General features: G+C 43.2%; 2 protein-coding genes across 6 annotated transcripts in view; both read left to right on the top strand.

Annotated features, from left to right (window-relative positions):
- Positions 1–1,280: 1,280 nt before the first annotated feature.
- LOC128824646 (solute carrier family 2, facilitated glucose transporter member 11-like) lies at positions 1,281–19,011 on the top strand. 5 transcript variants are annotated; one of them, XM_054006381.1, is made up of 12 exons: positions 1,281–1,608; positions 2,190–2,288; positions 6,127–6,287; positions 7,948–8,072; positions 8,798–8,927; positions 9,099–9,247; positions 12,604–12,791; positions 14,879–14,989; positions 16,587–16,688; positions 16,966–17,041; positions 17,973–18,100; positions 18,456–19,011. In XM_054006381.1, the coding sequence occupies exons 1-12, from the start codon at positions 1,585–1,587 to the stop codon at positions 18,657–18,659; spliced, it is 1,497 nt and encodes a 498-aa protein (XP_053862356.1). In that variant the 5' UTR covers positions 1,281–1,584; the 3' UTR covers positions 18,660–19,011. The 5 variants fall into 5 exon arrangements, with proteins under 5 accessions (XP_053862356.1, XP_053862357.1, XP_053862358.1 ...); XM_054006382.1 differs by having other exon boundaries at positions 6,127–6,298; positions 7,986–8,072; XM_054006383.1 differs by lacking the exon at positions 2,190–2,288 and having other exon boundaries at positions 1,282–1,608.
- Positions 19,012–25,691: 6,680 nt separating this feature from the next.
- Positions 25,692–27,466, top strand: part of LOC128824644 (solute carrier family 2, facilitated glucose transporter member 11-like) — a 32,215-nt gene continuing 30,440 nt past the window's right edge. Inside the window, exon 1 of the mRNA XM_054006379.1 lies at positions 25,692–25,799. Coding sequence (XP_053862354.1) covers positions 25,776–25,799 — 24 coding nt within the window. The 5' untranslated portion in view covers positions 25,692–25,775. The remainder of the gene's footprint in view (positions 25,800–27,466) is intronic.

The raw sequence follows: 27,466 nt of genomic DNA, 5'->3' as shown, positions 1-27,466 counted from the left end.
TAATTAGAGACCATACATATACATTATGCATATACTCAAAGGGGCCAAATTAAGGTTGCAAATTTATTTGGCATTTTCAAAATTTTTATTGTTTGACTTCGCAGTCATACCATTCCTTTAAAGTAGTTTTTTGGATGTAATAAAGAAGTAGTACATATCAGTACAGATATATATACCTGCAATAAGTCAGTCAACAAGATATACTCTAACTACCTACTAATTAGGCACTTATCCCACATTCATCATTATGGCATATGAATTAGGCAATCTATATAACACTCCATGATCCTGAGAACATAAAAAGTAAAAGTAAACCAAGGAGGCAAGTTGTATCTGTAACCATGTTAGAAGAGGAAGCAGGGATTGTCCTACACTGACGCTGGCCCTTTAAGAAGGAAGATGCCAGTGCACCTGAGACTCATCAGCTGTTTCCCAAGTGGGTTTTAAGAGAGCACACTGGGGCCATATAAATGGGAGACATTGCTACAGGATCAGAGCAGTGCCTGCACAGCCTCCTCTCCCCACAGACCCAGGAGATCCATCACCTCCTGTATACTCCAGGCAAGAGCGTGTCTGCAGCATGGAGCCAGAAGGGTCAGCTTGGCAGCCACTAGGTGAGCTCTCCACGCTGAGCAAACAGGAAATGGAATTTCAAAACTTCATGGGGCTTTAGAGGGGAGGTGCACATACCTGTGTACCTGACCACTGGGCAGTGGAGTTCAAAACAGTGACCAGAGCAGTCATAATAGTGGGGCATTGTGGGAACCTCCTGGGGCCACTAAAGTTGATGTAAGTAACAGTGTCTACACTGACACTGCATTGACCTAACTACATCGATCTAAGTGCTATGCCTCTCGTAGAGATGGAGTTATTAAGTCGGCATAGCAGGCAAGTTACATTAGTGGGAGCAATATTTTAGTGTAGACACTTACAGAATTAGGTCGACATAAGCTGCCTTGCATTGACCTCTCTGTAGTGTAGACCAGGCCCTAGCTATCGCATCTCAAGGAGGCGGAGTAGCTGCTGCAGTGGTTTAAGTGTAGACAAGCCCTGAGTTTATTTTCCAGACCTGCAGAAGAGCTCCATGTAAGCTCAAAAACTTGTCTCTCTCACCAACAGAAGTTGGTCCAATAAAATATATTACCTCACCACCTTGTCTCTTTCCAGGATTAATCATTTCCTAAACCCTCTTGTTTTAGCAAGCAAAATCAGAGATGTCTTATGTAATCAAATATTAACAGCTACCATTTACAGGCATACAATTAATTTTGTAGTTTTTAGTCTATGAACATTCACCTTCTACACACTTTCATAGTTGGAGAGAAATATCTCCCTACAAGAGGATACTGAATGACAGAATGAACACAGACAAATTTTAAGTGTTCTGAACCTTATCCAAAGGGCATGAAAGAAAATAATGCAAAGCAAACAGTACAAAGTCAAATTTAACTTTGGTCCAAACGGACAAGCTTCTTTTAGTGCCTGGGTTATACAATTTTAGTGAGAAACAACAGCAACCAGACTGCTAATTCAAGAGACCTGCCACAAAACAAACAAAGAGCTAAGAAAACTCTTACCCTGAAGATGGGCAGCTTTCTCTCAGACTTGGTGAGTTCTCTGTCATTTATCTATGTACCAAGTACTTCTCATTTATATCTAAAAATCCAGCAGGGGGGCAGGGAAAAGGGAGAACATTGGAAGAGATCTGTTCATTTTCATGCTTCCTGTACATCTAGAGCGACAATCAAACTCAATAATTTAGTCATTTTAACACTTTTTTCCCCAAAATCAGAAAAATAAAGGTGGTACTTGGCACTGTTTGTTCCCAAAATTTTATTGTCCTAAATTTATATTATCCTATTTTCAGGGATATGCAATCAGTGAAGAATGTTCAGTTATTCATTTCAATGTAGTTAGTGACCCAAAGTTAGAAAACAAAATAAAAAGTAAATATTTTCAAGCACTGAATACCTATATTTGACACACTTATACTCTAAGTGAGAAATATCCCTCTAATTTAAAGAGCTTTTTAAGGTATATAGTTTAGCCTTTCAAGGGACGATTTGTTGTTCAAAACCCCTGTTAATACAATATTTCTAAGAATTTTGTATGTGCAAGGAGGAAGAGGCAAGAACAGGATGTTCCAAGAACACCCTGAACATACCAAAATCTTGTCTTCTATCTTCCAGGTCCAGTATCGGAAGCTATTTCTAATGATTTTTGTATTGGGAATTGGTGGAACCTTCTCATATGGCTTCCAGGTTTCTATGATCAGCTATCCTTCCTTGGTAAGCACAGCATCCTCTACAGCTAAATTCATAGTGTCAGGTTCTGGCCTGGGGATCAGGGCCGGCTCTGGCTTTTTGGCCACCCCAAACAAACAAACAAACAAAAAAAACGGGGCGGCCAGAACGGCAAAGCAAAAAAAAAAAGGGGGAGAACTGTCTGGGGGAGGAGGGAGGGAGAGGAAGGTGCGGGGGAGAGAGAGAGAAGGGGGCGGCCAGGGCTACAGCAGGGGCGCTGCCACGCGGCCCCTCCCACTGCGCTGCCTCTTGCCACCTGCCGTGAGGGCTCTGCTCCGGTTGGCAGGGAGGGAAGAAAGAGGACTGCCCTGCAGGGCGCTCTGGTTCTCCGCGCCGCCGCCCCCTACAGGGCGGCCGGAGCGGAACAAAAAAAAAAGCGGCCGTGCCGCCCTAGGATTGGGCAGAATGCTGCCTCGAACAATCTGCCGCCCCAAGCACCAGCTTGCTCAGCTGGTGCCTGGAGCCGGCCCTGCTGGGGATGTTCTTCAAGACACCTAGAAATTCTTTCCTCAACTTCTTCCCTTCTCATTCTGTCCATGAAGAACAGTAAGAATAGTTTGTAAAACCCCAAGGGATGACAGCTTAGCAGAATTTAATCAGGATCATGGACATTTGTAAAGGAACAGGACTAACTGCACCAGAGACTTTTAATAGAAGATCAAGGCTCATGTGATTTGCTAGTCTTTAAAAAGTGTCTATTTCATTGCATGTATCCCTATTAATGGGTGTCTCATATGGGCCTTGATGGCATAAGTGTCTCTTATAATGACTAGAACATGAAAGAAGCAAAAAGATACAGTGTGAAAACTCAATGTACAAGTTAAAGTCTAAGCACAGAACTATTATAACTAATTAATTGCCTTCATCTCCCATACCAACTTCATTATAATACTTCAACTGAAGGAAGACAATTCAGAATATGGAAAGAATTGGTTCAACTTACACTACAATTTTTTTCTAAATTAGAATTTTTAGATATAATAAAAGACTTTATTGTCACAGTTCAGGGCAACTGCACCTGTAATCCCCCCTCCATGGTCCAGCAAGGGCACCCTATCTAGGGTCCTGGCTCCTCAGCCATCAGCTCTCTTAGGCAGAGATATGTCTCCCCCCCTCCTGACCAGAATATTTCCAGGCTGCACAGCCCACTGCTTACACCATGATATCCCCCCAGCCAGGCAGACTGCCTACATGACCAGCATCAGCACTTCTGCTTTGTCTTCAGAGACTAACACCACTGTAATCGCCAACAGTTACAGGATACCACACAGCTCTTTATAAGCAAGCACACTTATTCCTAAGGTAAAAGCATTACAGACAATACATTAAAAACAATAAAAGCACCTACATGCATGTCAATAAGCTTACCAGAGATCACCCCAACTCCAACAAGGGCTCTGGCAAGTGAACAGTTCTTCAAACCTCACACAGGGATTTTTCCTGTGGTCACCCATTCATCACTAAAATGCAAATGGTTTTGCTCAGAGCAAGAAATTTCTGTCTTATGGAGCCCTCAGTAGCCCAAAGTCCTCCCAACCCTTCCATAAAGATTGGGGCTCCCCTTGGGCTCGAGGTCCTGTCTATTTGCTGGGTCAGAAAGAAGACCATGAGTCGGTTTTAGCTCAGGCTATTTAACCAAAAATCCTTTATTTGTCTGCTGGTCCCTGGAGAATCCAGTTTGAACCAGTACATGCAAGTCTTTCTTGAGGTGGTGGTAGCTCATTGGAGGTGTTATAACCTGAGTGAGTGTGTCTAATTCAGGGGTCGGCAACCTACGGCATGCGAGCCAATTTTGAGTGGCACGTTGCTGCCCACTGAGAGGAGGAGGGGCGGAGGGGCCGGAATGCACCAAGCTGGGGGAAAAAGGGGGAGGAGGGAAGCTTGGCTGCCGCAGGACCAAGCTTCTGCCCCCTGCCCCTGCAGGGGAGAGCGATGCGGGGGGTCCCAGCCCCCTTCCCCACTCAGCCGCCCCCCCGCCCACTGCTCTCCCCTGCGGGGGCAGGAGGAAGAAGCTTGGACCTGCAACCAGACTAGTGCATTGGCCCGAGGGCTGCATCACTGACCCCCCCCCTGCACGCTGCCTCTGGCCCTGCCCCACTCCACCCCTTCCAAGTAGGCCCCACCTCTTCCCACCCCTTCCCTGCCCCATTCCAATCCCTTCCCTGAAGTCCCCATCCCAATGCTGCCCCCAGGGGGTGCAGAAAGGGTGCAGATGCAGCGGGGGCTGAGGGCAGGGAGTTGAGGTGCAGGAGGTGTGCAGGGTGCTCAGGGCAGGGAGTTGGTGTGTGGGGTACAAGAGGGGTGCAGCAGGGGGTCAGGATGCAGGGTGCAGCAGGTGGCTCAGGGCAGGGAGTGCAGGAGGGGTGCAGGATGCAACAGGGGGCTCAGGGCAGGGAGTTGAGGTGTGGGATGTGGCAGGGGGCTCAGGGCAAGGAGTTGGGGGTGCAGGAGGGGTGCGGGATGTGGCAGGGGGCTCAGGGCAGGGAGTTGGGGGTGCAGGATGTGGCAGGGGGCTCAGGGCAGGGAGTTGGGGTGTGGGATGTGGCAGGGGCTCAGGGCAGGGAGTTGGGGTGCAGGCAGGGTGCGGGATGTGGCAGGGGGCTCAGGGCAGGGTGTTGGGGTGTGGCAGGGGACTCAGGGCAGGGAGTTGGGGGTGCAGGCGGGGTGTGGGATGTGGCAGGGGACTCAGGGCAGGGAGTTGGGGGTGCAGGCGGGGTGTAGGATGTGGCAGGGGGCTCAGAGCAGGGAGTTGGGGTGTGGGATGTGGCAGGGGACTCAGGGCAGGGAGTTGGGGGTGCAGGAGGGGTGCAGGATGTGGCAGGGGGCTCAAGGCAGGGAGTTGGGGTGTGGGATGTGGCAGGGGGCTCAGGGCAGGGAGTTGGGGTGTGGGATTGGCGGGGGGCTCAGGGCAGGGAGTTGGAGGTCCAGGAGGGGTTCAGGGTGTGAGCTCCAGCCTGGTGCCGCTTACCTAGAGCGGCTCCGGGGTGGCAGCGGCGCTCACTGGGGCCAGGGCAGGCTCCCTGCCTGCCTTGGCCCCAACTCCATGCTGCTCCGTTCCAGGAAGCAGCTGGAACCGTGTCCCTGCAGCCCCTGGGGGATGGGGAGGGGCTCAGGCTTCCCTGCTTGTGCGGCTCTTGCCGCTCTTCTAGGTACCTCCCACAAAGCTCCCATTGGCCACGGTTCCCTGTTTCCGGCCCATGGGAGCTGTGGGGGGCAGTGCCTGGAAGGAGGCAATGCCGGAGCCCTCTGCCTCCTTCCCCCGGCCCGAAGGGGTATGCTGCCGGCTGCTTCAGAGAGCATCATGGCATTTGCAGCATCAGGAGGCAATCCCATGGGTAGGCAGAGGGGCGGGGAGTTTGGCTGGCCACACACAAGAGCCCCGCGGGCCGCGTGTCTGAGACCCCTGGCTTAGTTCCTTGGCTGTGGTCCGCCAGCCCCATAAAAATACCTATAATCCCTCAATAGTACATAAATATTTGCATTAATACACTGATCTCCTAAAATACTTCAACTTAATTAAATAAAGTTGTACACTTCTACACCGATATAACGCGACCTGATATAACACAAATTTGGATATAACGCGGTAAAGCAGTGCTCCGGAGGGGCAGGGCTGCACACTCTGGCGGATCAAAGCAAGTTCAATATAACGTGGTTTCACCTATAACGTGGTAAGATTTTTTGGCTCCCGAGGACAGCATTATATCGGGGTAGAGGTAATTTAATTCAGTAAGGTTTATGCAGGATATTATCCTATTATCACACTTATAATCAGGGTATTTGGTAATGAAACTCCTCCCCTCACCCCAATTTTTCTTTCTAGTACATCAAGAACTTCATCAATGACACCTGGCAAGAGCGATACCACTCTGACATCGATGAGCAGACCCTCACGTTACTGTGGTCTTTCATTGTCTCTACCTTTAGCATTGGGGGATTCTTGGGAGCCATCAGCTCAAGATACCTGTCTGCAAAATATGGAAAGTCTGTATCAAGTAAAAAGCGCTTTTAAAAATTGTCCTCTATAACAAGGTAGAAAAATTATGGTTGGCTTTGAGACAATTGTCCCAAAGAAAGGAAGAATAGTTCATATTTTTCTAGCCAAAAGTGTTGCATTATTTCACACCATCCCTCCAATTAATGTACATATTTCAGTGACAGTTCCCTATTTCCCTCTTTTATCCGAGAGTTCAGTCCATAATACTGATTAATACCTTCGCAGAAAAATGTAGATTAAAATCCTTGAGAGGGGAAGTCAATTGTACAGAATTTCCAGGGGTGAAAGTAATATTAAACTCTTACTGGTAAGGGGGGCCCAGCTACAGGCCCCCAGAAGGAGCTGGGCCTCGGGCAGAAGGGGTGGGGTTGGGGGTCAGCCTCCCACAGCCAGCCCATCCGCACTGCCTGGCTTGCGCTGCCCGGGGCTCCAGCCGCTGCCGCGGTAGCAGCAGCTGCGGCCGGGATCCCCAGGCCCTTTTAAATCGCCACCCTTGGGGCATTGCCCTTTCCCCCACACGTCGGCAGCCCTGCGGCAGCACTTTAATGTTGGCTGCATATCGGCTGGTACCAGCTTCTTACTGGTACACCATACAGGCCTACTTTCACCCCTGAGAATTTCTGTCAATCAGATGTTATAGTCCCTACTAGATAATACTGAGGACTCATACACCCAAGGCAACCAGGTGTAAATCATCCCTAGCCTTCTTCCTTCAAAAACTGGCTAAATGTGCACGTCCTTGGGGAATGAGATCTGACTGCATTAAGAATGCTTCCTGAAGTTGCTGGGATTCTTCTCCCCTTAGCAGGCATAAAAGGAAGGGTGGAGGAGGAAGGCACAAAAGAGTAAAAGGCCAAAAGAAAAGAATAGGTCAAAGTTCACTGACACAGCATAGCTGCTAGCATCAATGAGGGTCATTAATCAGCACAGATAGCACCAATAAAAATGAAGAGGAAACAAAAAATGTTTGAGGAGGTGTGGAGATCATGGGTGTTGCCAGGATTGTTGGCGACCTAATTCAGGTATGAGTAAGTTCCTCGATATTTTTTCTTTTTAAATAAAGAAGGCTGGCATTCAAACACTGGTAAAGGATACAGACACTTTAACTGTAGGGGATGTGTCCAAAAAGAGCTAGGCTGTAGTGCGGCTGAACAGCAGGGAAGCAATCTCCAGAGGAGCTCCTTCACAAACTGTGTTCAGAAAGGAACTGTCTAGGTGAGCACTGTGGGGTTCCTCCGCAGGGATAGTGCCAGATACCCTTAGAGAAACCAAAATCTCAGAACTTTGAACTTAAAGAATTCCCACCAAACAGCACAGATCCATGAGTGGGAGATCTGTTGGGATGGGTATCTTTGAAGAAATATTATTTCAAAAATGTTCATTACCGCCTCTGCTTTACCTGACTGAAGTGCTCCCATAGACAGTGGAATAGTCCACTTTACGCTTAGATTACACCAATTTCAATATCAATTTAAGTAATGACTCAACAGCACTGCATAAGCAACTGCTAGGTCCCACTTGCAAATTCTCGATTCAATGATAAAGTCACCACTATCTGTATATTCAGAGGATAAAAAGAGGGTATTTGGGGAAAGCAAGAGAGATGGTGTTGCCAGTTTTATGAAAGTCTCTTATGTGCTGTTACAGAAAGAAATGTCTAACGTTCAATAATCTGCTTCTGATAGCAGCTGCATTTTTCTGGGGGTTCAGTAAGATGGCAAAGTCCTTTGAGATGATTTTGATTGGACGTTTCCTTTGTGGTTTTAATTCAGGTAGGTTGTGTTTGATTTCTACTTGTATAATAATCAGTTGGGATCCCCCTGCTTTTGCAAGGCTGTAAACCAGAGGCAGGATCAATATTCCTAAGTGTCAAAATGAAAGGGGTCAATAAGTTGTTATAGGGTGAAAGAAAAGAGATGATAACCCAAAGGATATGGGATAAAAGGGTTAAGAGAGAGAAATAAGAGAATGCATTTGGTTGCTTGAGACTGTTTTCCACATAATAATATTCCAGGCTAAGGGAAAACACTTTGGAAGAGGGAACTTTAAAAAAAATAGGCAATAAAGCTGACAGCAGAAATATTGCAGGCTTGCAAATAATAAAATAAATAAATAAAATAAAATATTCACTTTGTACTGCTAGTATCCTGCCCAGACTGAAACCGTTTGCCTCTTATATCTTTTATCCCTATGTATGTTTATCAAAATTACATCTCAGTCTGACTACACAGAATATAGGAACAACTTCAGTTAGATTTCTTACTTTTTAAAGAGTAAGCCAGAATTCATCCTCTTTTTTTATTTTAAAAAGGGTTTTGGTCTTTCCTAATTTCCACCCAGACAGAAGAATCCTCCTTTTAACATTAGTTTGTGATATGGAGCCACAGAACTGATCCTACTTCCATTAAAGTTAATGGCAAAACTAATTTCAGTGGGACTTCAGTTACATTTTCCTTCTTTTAAACAAACTTGTCCTTCCTCTTTTCCACTATTCAAGGTTTGGGCTGCTGTTTACATGGCCAGTATTTGGGAGAAATTTCCCCTAAGAAGCTGCGTGGATTTACAAGTGCCACTCTCTCTCTTTTTGCAAACATGGGGAAATGCTTAGGACAAATTGCAGGACTAAGGTAAAATAAACGTATTTATCTTCACATCTAAATGTCTATTCATTCTTTAGTTATCCATTGTTATCCCATATAGTTTAATTCAGTCTCCCCATTTTTCACTCAAAATATTTGGTAAGTTTCCCAGAACTGTTTGGGGTTCTTTTGGGTCTTGTTTTAACCTATTCTCTCTAGTGAACTTTTAGGAACTGAATCCTTGTGGCCTTTACTGATGGCTATCAGTGGAATCGCAGCATCAGTGCAGCTGGTCACTCTCCCATTCTTCCCTGAGTCTCCACCTTACCTCCTGGTGCAAAAGGGAGATATGGAAGGCTGCCAGGAAGGTAACATGGACCACCTTAACTCTCAACTTTTTTTTTCTAGCTTTGTCCAGTTACTCAAGCTGGAATCTTGGAAGAGGAAAGGATTCCACACCATTTTGAAGAAACAAAATACCACTTGTACACTGTACTTTCTTAATGCTGTCATCAGGACAGTTCAGATACAAGTATTAGTGGGGGTTAACATTGTTATTAAAATTAGTGGCCATAATTTCTTTACTCTGAGATATAACTAGTGCAAAAATTAACATGAATGCTATACTGAGTTGTGGTTATAGTCAGAAAAGTGACAGGGTAAGAATGGGATCTTACTACTGAACAGATCTGATCCCTGTGTGTTTTCTGAGCGGTAACTTTTTCTTGTTAAGAAGGTAAATATTTATCTGTCTAAATTACTAGCCAACAATAACATTGCACAGCACAACTAATAGGTAGTAACTATAATCAACTGAGATATGAATGAATTTATTTAAAATTAAACACTTTTTTTAAGCCAGCTGAAATCAGACACCTTTATTTTGTATAGTCTTTCATACTAATGGTATTCCAAAATACTATCCTAATAGACACTAGATAAGTTAAAGAATTCGATAATAAAGCCAACAACAGAGGAAGAGAGAAATGAACAGGTATAGGCAAGCAAAAATTTTTAAAATGACATTCGAGGAAAAAAAGCATATGAATGAGGCAGAGAACTAAGAGAAGATCATTTCAGACAGCAGGAAATGGAAGGGAAAGGGCTCTCACACCAACAGTGTGGAGATTGTGAAAGGGAGCAGAAAAGATATTGTTAAATGAGGAGCTGCTGGAAAGTAGGGTGCAAAAAGAGGTCAGAGTTCCACATTTCTCTTAAAACAGGACAGCTACTGATATTATCAACACCTGATAGGGAACAAAGTTCATGTGTAGCTTCACATAAGCTGAAGTGTGGATGGCTGAACGGATGGTCCTATATGTACTGATTCATTTAAAGAGTGACAAGGCAATGGATGGGTTTAATAGAAAGCATGGTGGAGAAATCCATCAAACAATGACATAAGAACTGACTGATGGATTGAGTAATTGACTTATTCACTGCATACTTTGATAAATATGCATTAGAATGATGGAACAATGGATCAGTTGTGGATGGATGAACAGATTAGCTATTTAATATCTTCCTTCATTATCTGTAAAAAGCAACAGAGGGTCCTGGGGCACCTTTGAGACTAACAGAAGTACTGGGAGCATGCTCCCAGTACTTCTGTTAGTCTCAAAGGTGCCCCAGGACCCTCTGTTGCTTTTTACAGATTCAGACTAACACGGCTACCCCTCTGATACTTGACTTCATTATCTGGAGGTTGAGAGACAGCAAGTTGAAGAGATTTGGAGAGAACACCCTGTTAGTGTTCTGAACACCAGTGAGCACAGAGAAATAGTAAAGAAGGCCTACAAGTTTAGAAATATTGGTGCGAAATAAAAATAGATTCAACATGGGAAAATTATACGTTACTATAGCCCGCGGTGGAAAATACTAATTCAACAGTGAATGAAGAAGAAAACTAGGAAAAAGAAATGCCAAGAGAAATATGGATGATAGTGGTGCAGTAAGCAAGATATTGTGGTTGCTATGTGCTCTGGCTGGGGGAGGGAGGGGAGGGAAGCTGTGTCTTTAAATTATGAAACAGAAAGGAATCACCCTCTACTCCATTTGGTCCTGGTGTTACTACTCGATGAATATGATTTGCAAAACTGAATATCTCAACACTTGGAAATATTGACAAATTGAAAGGAGTACAGAAAAGAGCAACAAAAATGACAGACTGGGGACGGGAGGGTTTGAGGAAAGATTAAAAGTGATAAAATATATAGTTTAGCTAAGAAATACCTAAGCAGAGACTGGGGAACATGGTAATCATCTACAGGTATTTGAATACCAAGAACTAAGAGCTTTTTACCTGTTTATTGCGGGGTTGCCATTAAAACAAAAGCACATTTACAAAAGACATTACCACAAAAATTACCACATTTTCCCTTATACTAATAAAATAGGAGATCTGGGGTAAATTTTTGATGGTTCTGTTTTCACTAGAAGTAATGGTATAGAATTAAGATCTTAATGATAGGTTTAAAAAAATGCCAAGAAAAACTTTGACTGCAAGCCAAATTCAGAGATGAGTCTATGTAAATCACTGATCTTCCAGCTCCCTCCATGTGTAAATGAGACCAATTTAAACCCCTTAGACATCAATACAATGTGTGTAAGTAGGTCTAAAGGAGACTAAATTAGTCTAAGGAGGCCTAATGTACACATCATTTCGGATTTCTGCTCACACTCCCTTAGCGAAAATTAGACTCTTTGAAACTCAATCTACTTACTGACATAAATTACATATCCTTACATACCATTTCTCAGTTTGGCCCCATTTCTCTGACTGTGAGAGCCTAAGATGGTGTATAATACACATCAAGGAGATGAAAGAAGGTGTGAATAAGTAGAGAGTACCCTTAAAGTTAATTTAAAACTAATTAGATTGACCCTCCTATTAAGCATTTTTCTTTCATCTCTTCACACCCCTTGTGTATAAGTTATACCAACTTAGATTTTCTGAGATTCAGTGGCCCAAATTCAGAGGTGATGTATAAGGAGTGTAATTTATACATTGGAAAGTGGGTGAGAGTCTAATGGAGTTGATTCTAAATTGTTATAAACTTAGACTGCTTTAGATTTACATAGTTCCACATCAAGTATCAGAGGGGAGCCGTGTTAGTCTGAATCTGTAAAAAGCAACAGAGGGTCCTGTGGCACCTTTAAGACTAACAGAAGTATTGGGAGCATAAGCTTTCGTGGGTAAGAACCTCACTTCTTCAGATGCAAGAAGTGACGTTCTTACCCACAAAAGCTTATGCTCCCAATACTTCTGTTAGTCTTAAAGGTGCCACAGGACCCTCTGTTGCTTTTGATAGTTCCACATATTATTTTGGTCCAATGAGGATATTAATAATAGTTACTGTTTCTGGTAGCAGCCACTACAGGTGCAGGAAGTAGATGATGCTGAAGAGATCAATGGTTGTCTGACCCCCACCCACCTATACATTACATAGCCTAATCCATACTACAGGTGAGTTGATGTCACAGATCTAGTGTTCCCTCCTCCCCTTTTCTCTGCTTCCAACCCAAATTCAAAAAATCTGGATTCTCTCAGCACCTAGAGGGAGAGAGGATTCTAACTAATTGATCAATGACCATGCATGGAGGACCCGATGAATCCACTGATCAGTTAGTAAAGGACTGGAAGTCTGGTGAAAACATCAGTGAACAAATTTAATGGGTTTATCTGTTTGTTGCCTAATAATTTTGAGAATTTTTTCCTTTACAGCTTTGAAGCAGCTTTGGGGTGAAGGGAATCATCAAGAAGCAATTGACGATATGGTGAAGGAGCAGGCTACAACGAAAAAAATGAAACCCATGAATGTCCTGGAACTCCTAAAAGACCGATCCTTGCGATGTCAGTTGTGTTTATTGATCGTCATTGGTGTTACCATACAGCTTAGTGGTATCAATGCAGTTAAGTACTGTATTCTCCTCACTTTAAACATTATTATAAGTCATCACTAAGGAAGCAACATATTGTAATACCAGGTGTATTCAAAGATATGAGGCGAGCCCACATAGTCTAAAGATTCAACAAACTTCAATGCAGCCAAAGCTCTGACACAACAGCAGCCGCTTCCCCTAAAGGTGCAGACAAGTACACAGTCCAACAAAGCATTTGTTACATTTTCCAGTCCCCTAGCTTCTTTCAAACCACACCCACCAACAATCCAGCTAATGGGAAGGGAAGTCTATTACAATATGTACACTTAATAGTAGGAGGAGCAAAAAATGAATTTGAAAAGCAACAAATCTAAAACTGATAAAGGGATTACACTGTATTTTAAAAAACAATGCATAATTAATGCACTCAGTTCATTGCCACATAATATCACTTAGTCCAAGAGTTTAGTAGGACTAAAAAATGACTTGACATTTATATGGACAATGAAAACATCCTCAGTTCAGTATATACATTTGTAATTTACAGAGTTATATATACCCTCATGCTTCAGGACACAAGTCAGCAACTAAGCGCTGGGGATTAGGGAAAACCTTTTGCTATGGGCAGTTTATACCATAATTGTCCATTGCAGGGATTCCTAGACTGAGCTTAAGGCCAGAAAGAATCAGCAGATCATGTAGTCTGATCTCCTGCACACCACAGGTCACTAACCTCCTGCCCCCACCCAGCTACCTCTACATTGACCCAATAACCTGGATTAAATTTAAGTATTACAATCGTCTTCCAGAGACTAAACTATTGTGCGCTACAGGCAGAGAAAAGGAGGGACCAAACTGCACCTAAGGCCCCTGCAGTGGCATGGAATTGATTTTGTGAGATATACCCAAATGAACTCTTGCACCTTTTCTCTGAAGAATCTACTATCAGCCACTATCAGTAAAAGAATACCAAGCTAGTTAGACCCAACATGGCGATATTTATGTTCCTGTGTAAGTCTTCAAGACCATTGGGCACCATGAGTTCTGTGTTTCAGCATAATAACGTTCCATTGGTTTGTTGCATGAATTTTTTTTTCCCCTCGAAATCCCTAAGACCACTGCAGCTTTCATGAAACCCACCTAACCGTAAACGACAGCTGTCTCATTTTTATTATTATCGTTGTTAATGATACAATTTTTCTTCCTTCTGTAGCCAGAAAAATTGGACCAGATCTCCAGCTGGTGTGAATCAGTTCAACTCCATTGACTTCAATGAAGTTACATCAATTTATACCAACTGAGAATCTGTTCTACAGTCTTTCTAAGGATAGTAGGCTTTGTGCACTTGCACTATGGGAATCTGTCACATTTTGCAAGTCTGCAGTTGAATGTCTGTGACTCAGTCTTACTCACCTCATTCACCCGCAACTCCCCTGAATTTCAAGGAGAGCTGTGTGTGAAAGTGGGGAAGGGGTTTTGACTCTTCAATTCCTTTCTCCTGATTCTCAATTTTCCATTTACACTGGGGGCACGGGGGCTATGCCTTACATTGACAGGCAAAGTTTACACAGCTCAGAATGGAGGTTAAACATGCATTAGGATCATAATATTTTTCTATTACTAGCTTGAGCCAAAAATACTCAAGCAGCTTGTAATTCCCCAGTTCCTGATTTTTTGATTTGGCAAAGTAATGGACTTTCAGTATGTCCACAAAGTTGGAAAGCTCTTTAGGTAACTAATCTTCCACTGAAACTATTAAAATCTGTTTCCATGTAAACATAGAATATCAGGGTTGGAAGGGACCTCAGGAGGTCATCTAGTCCAACCCCCTGCTCAAAGCAGGGCCAATCCCCAGCTAAATCCCCAAATTGCCCTCTCAAGGATTGAACTCCTAACCCTGGGTTTAGCAGGCCAGTGCTCAAACCACTGAGCTATCCCTCCCCCCTTTCACATATATGTTAGAGTAAGAGCTCAATATTAACTAGACTATTAAGTACAAACCAGGTTAGTGGGTGAGAAGCACTCTCTCTGCTACCTGGCCCATTACTCAAACAGTCTTGCACAGGTGTGCTTCGGTAATTTATTTTTTAAATGGTTTCTTTTGTTACATTTTCCAGATCTATTTCTACGCCTTTGACGTGTTCCGTACAGCCGGATTTACTCAAGATCGTATTCCCTACATATCTCTGGGAGCTGGGACCTGTGAGTTCTGCGCCGCTATAATATGTGTAAGTCACATTGCAATGGGAGTTGGCATATGTAAAATGTCCATAACCTGGGTGGTGGATAGTTCTCTGAATCAATGAAAAGGGAGGTTCTATTTCTGCAAAAGGATTTTCCAATATGAAGTAGTGGGCTTCTCTCCTGTTCTTTGACTGCATCAGATAGTCGAGTATAGACAAGGCACCAGCATTTCTATCTCCATGTGATCTAACCTGAGTCAAAGCAAGTTCAGATGACAGGACGGAATAAACACCAGGAGACACTAGTGCCTTGTCTACACTAGTGCTTCCACTATTGCTCTTACTGGAGGACCTCCGCTAGTGGCAGTGCAATGGAGGGAAATTATAATTTTTAAAAAGCTCTGGCATTGGGATCCATGAAAGACATTGCATCCCCAGCTGGTAGTAACACAATTTACTGGAACATCTACAAAATAGGGGTGAAGCTTGGCAAGTGAAAAGAAGACCTGGTAGAAGAACTTCAACTCTTTACTATGGGCCATTTAGAAGGCTGAGTTTAAGTTCTTGAAGCAGAATTGAGGCAGAGGTGAGGACCAGACCTCTCGATCCTCTTAACCTCAGGATATGTGCCCCAGATTCTATCTCTGACAAACTCTTCACTTGTATACTTAGCTCATCCCATGTTCCCGCCTAGTGTCTACTCAAAGAGAGCTCGTTCAATGGAATTCACCTTTCTAGGAGTTCTAGGGAGGCATCTACACAACAGGAAGAGTAGAATGGGCTCCTGAAAAGGACATCATTTCTGTTCCATGTCTCCTTTCACTTGGGAGGGATCCCAATTGCCAGTTCCATTAGGAACTTGCTTGACAAAGAGTTGGAATCCGTGAAAACTAGAGAAGAGACAGGTCCTGCACAAGAAAGAGCTGCTGGCACAATGGGACTACTAGTACTGTTTTTCATAGATTACAAGACCAGAAGGGACCACTGTAATCCTAGTCTGACCTCCTGCATAACATAGGCCATAGGACTTGCCTGAATTAGTTCTTGTTTCAACCACAGAATATATTTTAAGAAAGAGATCCAATCTTGATTTAAACATTTCAAGTGATGGGGAATCTGCCACAACATTTGGTAAGTTGTTCCAATAGTTAGTTACCCTCACTGTTAACACTTTGTGCCTTATTTCGAATCTAAATTTGTCTAGCTTCACCCATTAAGGCAGCCTCTAGCCATTAAGGCAGTTTTGAGGCAGCAAAGCAAGACACTGCGTTCAGAATGGAGATTTGCCTGATGAGGTCAAATAGCTTATTGAGTCACGGTGATTAAGTAACACATTTTCCTTGAAACTTTTGGTAGGGAATTTTTTTTCCCTGAACGGCTCTAGTTTTCATATTGGCAGGGGCTACATGGGAAGTCAGACACAGGAAGAGGAAAAAGACAGAAGGGCATATGCCAGCATCCCTCACCAAAATATAATAGTAGGATATAGAAAAGACCAGTGAAGTCTGGAACCTGATTACAAGTTTATGGACCTATTACACGCAAGACAGATTAATCCTGGTGAAGAAATACCAATACAAAAGACAAATAGGAAAGGTAGTTTTAGTGGCTGACTACCACTTTTGCATTTTGTGCCCTTCAGAGCTTCATCATTGATAAGTTTGGCAGAAGGATGCTGCTGTTGTGGGGATATGGACTGATGGCTTTGATACTCATGCTCCTCACAACAACTCTCTCCCTACAGGTAAAGAAATGTTCCCTTTCTCTGTGTTCTTTACCAATAACTTTCCTAGTTGGGATTCTTGTCTGCAAGAACAAATAATATCTATAGCACTCATTCAGTTAGTTCTTAAATGTTCTATTTGTGACTTTCAGAATAGTCACTTCCAAAAAAGGAGAGAAAATTATCTTCAGGCTGAGACTCCTTAAGGTTTTCCAAACCATGCTGGCAAGAAATCAGCATGGAAGTCTATTAAGGTATTAACAAACACAGTCTACTGTCCCTTTGTCTTCCCCTTTAGCATCAGTTCTTCTGGATGCCCTACTGCAGTCTTGCTCTGATTTTCCTGTTCATTATCATCTTTGCAATTGGACCAGGTTAGTACATAGATGGGCGGGGGGGGGGGGGGGAGAAAGGGGGGAGAGAAAGAGAGAGAGAGAGATTGGAAAAGAATGAATCATTTAATATACTAACATGAAGGGACTATATACTGATAGCTGAACAAAATTAAATTCATCATAATATAAATTTAAAATATGTATAATATTTTGCACAATTATAGCCAGTGTTTGGTATTCAGATTAATACTAAGTATTACTATTTATCCCATCACTCTTGGGAATGGCCTAATAGCCATTCTGGCAGCATGTTCTAGCCACGTCCCTTCCTTTCGCAATATGCCCCCTAACACTGGGGGCTGACACATTATAGAGCCATTCTAGCTCCTCTGTGTTGCCTGGGAAACACCCTTACAATGGAGGTATTCTTTGGAAGCTAATTCTACTAACTATTTACTCTTAAGAATCTGACTGTAGATCAAATATGAAATATAAAGGCTATATGTGAATGTTAGTAGCATGGCCTTGATTGGATCACACCTTTATAAGTTACACTGTCATAACTTCTTTAGTGTCAGGGGCTGGAGTATTTACTGCAATAAAAATTAAACAAGAGAAGTTCTTTTAAGTCACACGGATCAAAAAAGGAAGTTTACCAATGAAAAAAATCTGAGTTCCTCCACTTGGAAAGACAGAAAAAAGAATTTACTACTAAAAATACTACCGACTGTGCATGGACTATTAGAATTCAATGCCTCTGATTCTTTCCCCCCCAGACCAGTATAAACTAGTGGTAATGCCACTTATATCAATGGAGTTATACTAGTCTAAAACTGGTGTTAAATTGGAATCTAGTCGAATATCCGTAAACTTTACACTAAAACTTCACTGGATTTAAATTAGCTTAGAAATGAACAAGCATTTATTTTTATGATTTAATTATTATTCTGAGAAATCTTTTCCTTTCCAGCTGGAGCTTCATTCCCAGTCATGATTGAACTCTTCACCCAGTCATCCAGATCATCCGCATTAGCGATCTCCATGTCTCTACACTGGGTAGGACTCTATATGATCGGGATGATTTTCCCATACGTAGTGGTAAGTGAATCTAAATTGAGCTCTTCTTGAGGATGCCTGATTAAAAAAAATGTTTTGAGACTATTTCTGTGCCAAAGCAATGGCATCACAGCACACCGGCATATCAGGAAGCCTGGGTTTTGGAACAACCGTAACATCCTTGCTTCCTAGCCAAGGGTAGACATGCCTTAACACAGAACTCAGCCCTTATCACTGAGGTGAAGAGTGTGAGATTGCTCCATTCTTTGAGTGCTATATATGTCCTTCATCACCATTTGAAATTAAGATATCTTCTTTAAAAACTTCCAAACTATAAACAGTCAAGGCTAACCAGGGAAGAGAATTAACTTATTTTCCTCTCTCTTTTGGTTTTCAGAAAAGCCTCGGTACCTTCTGCTTCCTCATTTTTATGGGCTTCATTTCGATCTCATGGATTCTCATCTACAGGTTCCTTCCAGAAACAAAAGGCAAATCAGTCATGGCAATCAAAGAGGAATTCAAGCATTTAAATTTCAGGAAGAAATTTCAGGCCATGAGAGAGAATCCCTCTGACAAATATACATCATGTACCAAGTTATAACTGGACAGAAGAGGAGTAATTTCTTAAAGGGACAGAAAATGGTGTCACACACAGACAAATATAAAAAAAAGAATGTTAGCTTTAATATTTTACTCCTATTATTCTGTATTCCATATTCATTTCTTCGTGCAAACAGACTTCATAGAAGATCGCCCCATGTGATTCTATAACACGAGTGTCTTTCAGTATCTAATGGACACCATCACCAGTCAAATGTGTACTTGCATACTTTTAAAGTCACCCAAACCTTAATTCTGCCCATGTAATACCATTGTAAGGACACTAAGACAATTTGGCTTTGCAATATATACACATATTATAGATAATAAATAAGACAGTTTATATGCCTGAATTTGTTACCCTGTTGGTCACTTTGACTGTGCTGTCCTATGGCTCAGTAACCATGTCAATGGAGCACACTTTCATCCAAAATGGGTAACTCATAGACAACACTGAATCTGAGAGTCAACTGATGTTAAAACCAACAGAATATCACTTATGTTTGTATTCCTGAAGTATCATCATTTTTCCTATCCTATAATTCAGGTTGGACTGGGTCAGACAACTGTTTGCTTATGCGCTTAATCCAACCCTTCTAAACCTTGTCCAGTCACTGACAATGAGGGCTGGTCAGGAGTTTACTGACAATGGTTTTTTGACAGAAAATACCCATTTGCAGAGAAGCTTTATCAGGTCCAGGATGAGATTTCCACAGTGATTTGAACCTGGGTCTCCAACATGCCAGGAGAATGCCCTAATCAATGGGCTATATCAGGAATTCAAACCTGGGTGTTCTATATCCCAGATGAATGTTCTAATCACTGATCTATAGAGTCAATCTCTCTCTCTCCTCATTTTGTTGGAGCTGCTCAACTTTGTATAAATAATTAAATATTCATTGGTCAGACAAGGAAAGACACTGATGGAAACAGATTTGAATCTAGGTGCCCTATTGTAGGGGCACTCACCTACCACTGGGCTACTAGCTAGCTATTCTGAGGTCTCTCTCGCCCTTTTTTTTTTTTTTTTTTTTTTTTGCACAAAGCATTTCAAAAGATCTGGTTTTCCTTCTGCATTGAAATGAAAACAAAATTCTGAAACCTCAGTTTTTTAAGAAACAATTCTAGTTCTCCAGTCAGACCTACTGAAAATATTTTAATTCAAGGTAAACAATACAAAAACATTTGAAAATGTATGAGAATGGCATGACATGACATTCCATGAGCAGCTCTGTTCTGAGTCACTTCCCTGATCTCAGTTACTCAGAGTATTCTCACCAGCAAGTGGAACAATACCCTGTGGAACATTAACAAGAGAACTGACTGGAACTGATGTTTGGAGCACAGGTCAATTCTGAAAAATGCACGTTTTTCTAAGAAACGTGTATTCAGATGACTGGAATAGCAGACGGGTATAGCGCAAAATACACTTGTCCATGCATTTGCTATATATATATATATATATATATATATATATATCATGAATGACTCAATAGTGAATTGGGTAAGCATAAATGTCAGTATATTTAAATATTTAAATGTTAAAGGACCTGATCTTCCCTTCCTGTTTTACGTTCAGAAGGAATGAAAATAACCAAAAGCCACATAAATGTCCTAAAATCTGTTAGAAGGAAAGAATCACCAATATGGCACATTGTCCCCTCCTTCCTGAGAGTGAAATACGCCACATTACTGTGCATAGCAAATCTAGAGCGCTGGGAATCTACACTATGCTCCAGTGGAAGCATGAAGGGGACTACAAACTAGACAGTTACTCAAAAGTTTCAAGAATATGAAAGTAATCTTCTTTAAAAGAAATCAGGTGTCTGGTGAGACCATGCTATAGACCAGGGGTCAGCAGCCTTTCAGAAGTGGTGTGCCGAGTCTTCATTTATTTACTCTAATTTAAGGTTTCGCGTGCCAGTAATATATTTTAACGTTTTTAGAAGGTCTCTTTCTATAATAAACTATTGTTGTATGTAAAGTAAATAAGGTTTTTTAAATGTTTAAGAAGCTTCATTTAAAATTAAATTAAAATGCAGAGCCCCCTGGACCGGTGGCCAGGACCCAAGCAGTGTGAGTGCCACTGAAAATCAGCTCGCGTGCCGCCTTTGGCACGCATGCCACAGATTGCCTACCCCTGCTATAGATCTACACAGTAAGGCTAAGTCATGTGAATTTGACCACTTAAAACAATAGAGGTTCAGGTGGGCCAAACCTGAGCAGTACTGTGACCTGATGGTCAAGGTTACAATGCATGGAGCGGGGAGCCAGGAACAGACATGTGGGGGACAAAAGCCACCAATATGCCCAGAGAGTCGCAGACACAGAAAAAAGTCACAGACAGGAAAATAATGCTATTGGCGACTTTTTCACGCTGTGAGAAACTTTGCAACCTTACTGAGAACCAGGTTAAAACAAGACAATCACCAGAAATGGAACTGACTTTGCAAAGAACAGTGGTTATTAGCAGGAATAGTGAAAAGGATGCTTCCCAAATTAGTGTTAAATTGAAGTGTTAAAGTAGTAAAACTGAAGGATATCTAATTAAAAATGTATACTGAGGCACAAATAGAATAAAAGGGTGAGATCAGATTTGATTTCTGTAAATGCGGAGGTAATTTAAACACAAAAAATGTCCAAGCACAAGGATAGCCGTGTCAATTATACAATAAGAGCACATGGTCTGCAGAAGTGAGTTACTCTCTTCACAAAGTAGTGCAAACCAAAATACATTCATAGACACAGAACTGGAGGACAAAGTTCTGATGAGGATGAAGATACGGAAAGAGCTTTGTTGGGTTCTTTTATAATTCACAAAGGAAGTTTCCATAACAGATTGGTTTGTTGTGCTGAAAATAAATGAACAAAAAGTGAATTTCAAAACATATAATGGAGCACAATACAATCATATCAAGCAGATATAAAATGGCTCGTGACCACCCCAATGTTTAAAAGTAGTAAGTTTGTTTCATACAGAAGTCACAAAATGAGCCCATGTGCAAAGCAACCCTGTCATTTCTGTATAAGGAAAGATGCCACTCAATAGAATCTGAACTAGAGGTACAATGTCGCATCATGCTCGCCATCGTTCAGCAATACCGCGAATAAATGCTCACAGGAATGACTGCTGAATCTGTCAGCATTATTTCATGAAGATTCCCACATCATGCTAAGAAATCCCCTTGGAGCAAAAAAGGGGCATACACAGGCAGGCAGGCAGGCGGGCAGGCAATGACAGCATAGCAGAGACGATACAATAAAAGGCAATGCATTCATAGAACACCTTCACAAGAAGAGAGCCCTGGAGTCTGATTCATCGTTATCAGTTAAGAAACAATAATTAATATTCCATTATGAAAAAGTTGCCATTCCAGACCAACCATGGCTTGTCTAAAAGAATTCTTCTAAACACAAATAAGACCCTTTTTATAGGTCTTAGCTCTATAGCATTTATGTGAAACCTTAACTCAGAGCTGGACCATTTCTCCTGAGCCATTTTATATCCCACATATCCTTCACAACCAGAGAGGCTTATGTTTGTTCTTAGAACAATCCAGAGAAAGGTTAGGCAGAAAGATTATCTAATATATCTGAGTCCTGGATCCACCTAGTTTTGTTTCTGCTTGGCTCCAACTCACAGAAGAAACAACTATAAGAGCTGAAGCCAGGAGTGGAGCCAGAGGACCACCTAGAGGCAGGATGCAAGAAAGCCAAGGAATTTTATTCCTTGGTGAAGGGAATAGGACTGTGGAGCTTGGAACTCCCATTTTGAAGAGCTTTCCTGTTTGTGATGTCTGTGTGGAAGTTAATTCCAAGGTAAATCAGTTTCTCTGTAGGAGCCAGAAAACTTGCCAAGGTTCACAATTAGACCTAGGGTCAGGAAAAGATTTAAAGTTAGGAATACTGCTGCTCCTGTTTCTAAGAGAGAACTGCCCCAGACTATCTAGTGAATAACTGTGATTGCCTGCTTCCAAAGGTGAACTCCTACAACTGCAATGAGTTTTGTAAAAACTCTAGGGGTTGAAGAAAGATGGGGAAAGACAGCATAGTACTGGCAATATAGGGCTGAAGGGAGAAACTGAACAAGAGGTACTGTGGAGCAATCAGCACACGCAGATAAGCATCGTGTAGAACTATGGATGCTAAGTAATAGCCTGTACTCATAACTAGAATGACTAACCAGGTCAACTCCAGTTTGATCTGCAGGGGACTGACAAACTGTAACTATAGTGAATAGGAAATGCCCAATGAGTGGAGGAAGGGCTCATTGGTCCCGATCTTCAAGCCTAAAGGAGATGTGCAAGAACGCAGTAATTACTGACCCATCAAGTTACTGAGTCACACGATGAAATGGCCAGAAAGAATTATGGAGAAAACTCTTCAGGAGGAACTGGAGCTTCAAGTAAGCAATAACAAATACGGGTTTATGCCAGGAAGCTCAGCACTGGATGCAGTGTTTTCACCCTGAATACTGAAGGAGAAATACAAGGAATTGTATTTAGTGCCTGTGGATTTAGAGAAGGCCACCAGCAGCTTGACTGTGAGGCTCAGTCCCGGCTGCTTGGAGCCCCAGCGGCTTCTCCGCAGGAGGCTGCAGTACCCACCTGCCCGGCCAGCAGGGCCGCCTCTAGGTTTTTTGCCGCCCCAAGCAAAAAAAATTTTGGCTCTGGGCTCTCCCCCACCACCCACACCTCCCTGCCGCCCCAGCCCTGGGCTCTTCCCTCCCCCCGACCCCCCAGCCCTGGGCTCTCCCCCACCACCTGCACCCCACTGCTGCCTCAGCTCTGGGCTCTCCTCCCCCACACCTGCACCCTCCTTCCGCCGCAGCCCTGGGCTCTCCCCCCCGCACCTGCACCTTCCCCTTCTGCCGCAGCCCTGAGTCACTGGTAACTTCCTGCTGAATGACCTGCCCTGGCAGCGATTTTAGGTGTGCACAGAACACAGACAGGATTGGTTCCCATATGGTTACAGAACTGCAGTAAAGTGGAACAATTTTCAGCTTGTGTGATTGGAGGTTATCTGGATGCATATTATAAGACTGTCCTACATAAATGAGGAAAAGTTGAGGTGCCTTTATTATTCTTTTGTTCCACTCTTTCTTTCTACGGGGAATTTGCCAATGCAATATCACTGTCTTCCTTTTAAACAAACAAACAAACAAGGCAATGGCTGTTGAAAATAGCAATTCCAGTCCTAATAACCACTGGGAAGCATTTCTTGCTCGATTTTAGTCTACTTTTTCTATAGCAAGCTACAGTGGATCGGTATATTTGATTTGGGAGAAATGAAGTAACAGCCGCCCAAACTGAGCTTGAGCACTCCTGAATTTTGAGGTGTTCAAATCTGGAAGGCAGGTGCTGCGGGGGGGGAGGGGGCTGTGGCTCCGCAGGGGAGCACGGCAGCATGTATGCAGCAGCGTGTCTGGCGCTGCGTGAAGCCAGACACGCTGGTCTGAGTGGCACGGTAAGGGGGCTGGGGAGTTGGAGAAGGGGTAGGGGGTTCTGGGGGGGCAGTCAAGGGACAGGGAGCAGGGGGGGTTGGATGAGGTGGAGGTTTGGGGGGGCAGTCAGGGTCAGGGGTTCGGGGGGGCTAGATGGGTCAGGGGTTCGGGGGGGCAGTCGGGGGACAGGCAGCAGTTGGATAGGCATGGGAGTCCCAGGGGTTTGTCAGGGGATAGGTAGGGGGTGGGGTCCTAGGGGGAAAGTTGGGGGGGGGTCTCAGGAGGGGGCAACTGGGGACAAGGAGAAGGGAGGCTTAGATAGGGGCAGGGGTCCCAGGAGGGGGCAATCAGGGGCCAAGGGCCAGTGGGGCTTAGATAGGGGGTGGGGTCCTGGGGGGCAGTTGGGGCAGGGGTCCTGGGAGGGGGTGATCAGGGGACAGGGAGCAGGGGGGTTGGGGTTTCTGTGGGGGGCAGTCAGAGGGAGTGGATGGTGGCAGGGTGGGGCTACCCTCCCTCCCCGTGGAGTGTCCTATTTTTTGAATGTCAAAATATGGTATCCCTACTCACAGTGCAGCTCTCCATTCACGGCAGGCTGCAGCATGAGGTCTCAGCTCCCTCACTCCCTCCCCCTCTTTCCTGTTGGTAGTGGCCAAGGGAATGCTGGGAAATGTAGTTCTTTCCCTGCTCCAGGGCTGGCTCTATAGGCAGGGAGCTAACCACGGAACTACAGCTCCCCAGAGCCCCCTGTTGGTTCTCAGCTCCCCTGCTGGATCCCTGTTGCCCCTGCAAATGGGCTGCCCCAAGCACGTGCTTGCTTTGCTGGTGCCTAGAGTGCCCCTGCCGGCCAGCCTAGACTGAACTGAGCCGCTCCCTTTTGAACTCCCTCCACTGAGAGCATGCCCAGCAGGAGCAAAGGGGCATGGTTTCCTGTGTCCAGAGCATCTCCTTAACCCTCACCTCAGCAGTGCAGGGTTTGTACATCCCATCCCAGGGAGGCAGAGCTAAAAAAAGAATTATGTAGGCAAACAGCAAAAGTTGGAGGAAGACTATAAAACAATGAATCAGTCAAAAAACTCAAAAAGAAAATTCAATTGCTTAGCTGGTAGACCCTGATATCCAGTTGCAGCGCTGGTTAGGACTGTGCCCACTGCTAAACTGATGAAGCAATTATATTGTCTTAAGTAATGACTAATTTATAAGGTACTTCACTTTTATAGCAAAAGTCCTAAAGTTCAGTGTCCAAATTCCATCCAGGGCATCCTCCACTTCCACCAGATAACAACTCAGAACTAATTTTCAATTTATACTGAAGACAAAATAAGTTATGATAAACAGGATCCTATTTAGAATTTAAGCCTAAACTAACTTGCTCCCCCTCCCCCAATCAGTGAGTACTCAAGAAAAAAAGTTCCTCATCAAGAAGACCACCTCATTTGATTGGACTGTACATAACTGTTGGTTCAAATATTTAATCCAACCCTTCTAAACTTTGTACAATAGCTGAAATAGACTTTAGGTAACTGAAAACCTTGAAAGTAAAATTTAACTTGAATCACATGGTGCCAGCATGCTACTAGTGCGACAGCATAATTCAAGTAAGGACACCCAAAGCACACTTCATTCCTTTCACAGGAAAGAGTCCGTGATCAACAGCAGTCAGCCCTTTTGTAGGAGATGGCTAACTGTCTCTCAGACCTGGTGAGTACCTGCTCAGTTAATCTGGGGGCTCTATTTAGTAGTAGCAGACCAAAGAGAGAGATAAAACTAGAAGAATAGGAAAGATTCAACATCTTTAGACTGTTCTGTGTTAGTAAAGCATATAGCACAGTGGAGTCCTGGACCGTGACAGGGGCTGTTACATGCTACCACAATACAAATAATAATCTTGTTTCCCTAGACCACCACTGAAATCTGTTGCCTCTTTTCATCATATCATACTTAAAATGACTGTATTTAATAGTTTGTTTTTCCAAACCAATGCCATTAGTAGACTAATTATCACTTTCTTCTCTGACCATCCAAATGGCTCCTAAACTGCTCCAGTTTATGAGGAAAAAAGATTCAGGAGTCTCTTGTTTCCTGTGATGGTAGAGATTAGCTAGTCCATCTTTTCAAAATGACTTTTCAATCTATGTAGGGATGAAATCCTGGCTTTATTAAAGTCAATGACAAAACTCCCATTGATTTCACTAGGGCAAGAATTTCACCCTAGGTACGTACATTAGCATCTGTTGTGTCCAGGTGCCGCCAAAGAGGCAAGATGTTAATTTATCTTTCTTTCCTGCCTGTCATTGAAAGATAGGACTAGAAATCAACCAGATGAAATTCAATAAAGACAAGTGCAAAGTACTACACCTAGGAAAGAAAAATCAAATGCACAAAACCAAAATGGGGAATCGCTGGCTAGGTGGTAGTACTGCAGAAGAGGATCTGGGGGTTTATAGTGGATCACAAACTGAGTATGAACTAACATGTCACAGTTGTGAAAAAGGCTCAGATCATTCTGGAGTGTATTAACAGGAGCATTGTATACAAGACATAGGAGGTAACTGTCGCACACTGTTCAGAACTGATGAAGCCTCAGCTGGAGTAATGTGTCCTGTTTTGGGTGCCACACTAAGAAAGATGTGAACAAACTGGAGGTAATCCAGAGGAGAGGAACAAAAATGATAAAAGATTTAGACTGCCTAACCTCTGAGGAAAGGTTAAAAAAACTGGGTACTTTGCATCTTGAAAAAGACAAATGAGTGGGGGCCCCGATAGTCTTCAAATATTTTAAGCGCTGTTGTAAAGAGGATGGTGGATCAATTGCTCTCCATATCCACTGAAGGTAGGAACAGAAGTAACGGGCTTAATCTGCAGCAATGGAGATTTAGGTTAGATATTAGGAAAATCTAACTATGAGGATAGTTAGGTACTGGAATAGGCTTCAGAGAGAGGTTGTGGAATCCCCATCATTGGAGGGTTTAGTCAGGAATGTTTTGGGTGAAGAGGTGGGTTTTCAGTTTATCTATGAATGTGATGAGGTTAGAAGCCTCTCCTGTTTGGTCTAGTAACAAGTCCAATGGTCTTGCTTTGGTTCTCGTGAAGGTTCTAACTCCTACAGGTACAAGTCTCCCCCTACTGGTCAACAGTTTGTTTGTTCCAGTGGAACACAGCTGCTGTAGCAAACCATGGTCATACTAGGTGAAATTACCTTTAACATAGTCAGGACTAGTTCCATGGGAGGGTTTGAACTAGATTGGGCATTCAATGGGGAGCCAGTGAAGAAAGCACCATATTGAGTTGATGCATTCCTAATAACTTGTGGGGTTTTTTATTTAAAAAAAAATAGAGACCCGTCCCCAGACTACTGTAAGCCTCCT

This window comes from Malaclemys terrapin, chromosome 16 (genome assembly GCF_027887155.1).
Source record: "Malaclemys terrapin pileata isolate rMalTer1 chromosome 16, rMalTer1.hap1, whole genome shotgun sequence".
Lineage (NCBI taxonomy): Eukaryota > Metazoa > Chordata > Testudines > Emydidae > Malaclemys > Malaclemys terrapin.
The sequence above is the reverse complement of the archived record's forward strand: the minus strand, read 5'-3'. Positions and strand labels throughout refer to the sequence as shown.